The 2,314-nt window shown below is 49.0% G+C and overlaps 1 protein-coding gene across 1 annotated transcript; it reads left to right on the forward strand.

Moving 5' to 3' along the window:
• Window positions 1–459: 459 nt before the first annotated feature.
• On the forward strand, window positions 460–1,584 carry LOC111462120. The gene has a single exon (XM_023105818.1). The coding sequence runs from the start codon at window positions 460–462 to the stop codon at window positions 1,582–1,584; it is 1,125 nt and encodes a 374-aa protein (XP_022961586.1).
• The last annotated feature ends 730 nt before the right edge of the window (window positions 1,585–2,314 follow it).

Here is a 2,314-nt window from a genome sequence, read left to right on the forward strand (position 1 = left end):
GATGCTTAGCATGATGAATGTTTACTTCTTTGGCGTTACGATGTATTGTATAGTGTGCGTATTGATATATATATATATATATATATATGCATAGTATTAAGGCCTTAGACTTAAGCAACCTTATATTGGTTTATAGAACCATGCCCGGAGGACGAGAAAAAGGAAGAGGAAAAGGAAGAGGAAGACGAGGAAGGGGGCGACCCCGTCGTAGAGAAGTAGGACGAGGTGTGGCAGTAGAGGGCCCACCTCAAGAAAGATCAGAGACTGGGCCGGTAACAGTTACGCCGCCCCAGTCTTACCACCAGTTGAGCTACCTCCTCTAGCTCCACTACAAGTTGAGCCTCCACCACCAGTACAACCTCCACCACAAGTAGAACCTCCACCCCAGCCTACCCTACCACTCCAAGTCGCACCTGAAGCTGCACCCCCAGTGGGTGAGTAGATGCTAATACTAGGTTAATGTGTGACTCCATCCAAGCCCTAATTCAAACCTTGGTAACCAATCAGCAAGTCAGTCTACAACAGGCCCAGGAACAAGCCCAAGCACAGGCCCAGGCACAGGCGTTGGCACTGGCACAGGTACAGGCACAGGTACAGGCACAGGCACAGGCACAGGCCACTGCTCAGGCCAATGCCCCAGTAAACCCTCCACAACCGGTTAGATGTTCAAACTGGATAAGGGATTTCAAGAGATACGACCCTCGACCATTCACTGGTTCCCTGGTAGACCCCATAGAAGCCCAAATGTGGATTGCAGCGGTGGAAACCACCTTTGAGACTATGGAGTGCCCAGAGAACCAAAAGGTCGCCTGTGCAACCTTCGTCCTACAAAAGGACGCAAAGATATGGTGGAGAGATAATAAAACCCTCCTTAACCCAGAAGGGGGACCAATGAACTGGGAACGATTTAAGGAGGCCTTCCTTAAAGAATATTATCCTAAGTCAGAGCAACTTAAAAGGCAGCAGGAGTTCGCCCACCTGGTACAGAGAGGACTCACAGTGGAGAAGTACAACAGAGAGTTTAATAAACTCAAGAGATTTGCACCGTCCATGGTGGACACTGAGGAAAAGATGACAGAGAAATTTGTATTGGGTTTGGAACAAAGAATCCGCCGCATGTTGGAGGCGTTCAACCCAAAGACCTATGAGGAAGCCTTGAGAACTGCCAAGGCTTTAGAGAAACCAAAGGATGAGAAACGACGTGAAGAGCCAGTTATAATTGGGCAGAAGCGTCCTCATGAATCAGGAGGCTCTGACCGTCCACCACCAGCACGTAGGCACCGTCCCAATAACAGACCCGCTCCTAGATGGGATGAGCGACGCCCTCCCCGACATACTGACAGGAACCCCAGGAATCAAGATGGGGCCAAAGGGAGGAGAGAGGAAGGGTGCACTATCTGTGGAAGACTACACGGTGGGAGGTGCATGGCTGGCAGCCGAGCGTGTTATAGATGTGGTCAGGAGGGGCACATCGCCGTGAACTGCACGGCCGGAAATGCTGCAGCACAAGCAAACCCGCCCAGAGTAGTAGAGCAAACGGATCAACCAGCACCACCGCGAGCTCAAGCTAGGGCATACGCGTGAACCAGCAAGGACACTGGGAGGTCCGACGTCGTGGTGACAGGTACACTATCCATTTTAGGTCATTTCGCTTTTACCTTATTTGATTCTGGTTCCACGCATTCCTTTATTTCCATGCCTTTTGTTGTACAAGCAGGGTTCGAATTAGAACCCTTATTGCATGAAATGTCTATAAGCACCCCTACGAGGGTAGACTTAGTATCTAGGGATAGAGTAAAGGATGGCCAAGTAATCATAGGGAACCAAACTTTAAGCGTTGACCTGATGGTGGTAAACATGACAGATTTCGACGTCATACTAGGCATGGATTGGTTAGCTGAAAATCGAGCTAGTATAGACTGTCGCAAAAAGGAAGTAAAATTTTCACCACCGATAGGACTTACCTTTAAATTTAAAGGCACAAATACCAGGATTACCCCCAAGGTAGTCTCGATGATGAAAGCAAAGAGGTTAGTCCAACAAGGTGGATGGGCTATATTAGCATGTGCTGTAGACGTGAGAGGAAAGGAAGAGACCCTAGTAAACGTTCCAATAGTAAACGAGTTCCTGGATGTATTTCCGGATGACTTACCTAGAATACCCCCTTCCCAAGCGGTCGACTTCGTCATCGAACTCGAGCCGGGAACTGGGCCTATTTCCAAAGCACCCTATCGCATGGCGCCAGCAGAGTTGAAGGAACTCAAGGCGCAACTGCAAGACTTACTAGATAAAGGATTCATTCGACCTAGCGTGT

This window comes from Cucurbita moschata, unplaced genomic scaffold (genome assembly GCF_002738365.1).
Source record: "Cucurbita moschata cultivar Rifu unplaced genomic scaffold, Cmos_1.0 Cmo_Scf00026, whole genome shotgun sequence".
NCBI lineage: Eukaryota > Viridiplantae > Streptophyta > Magnoliopsida > Cucurbitales > Cucurbitaceae > Cucurbita > Cucurbita moschata.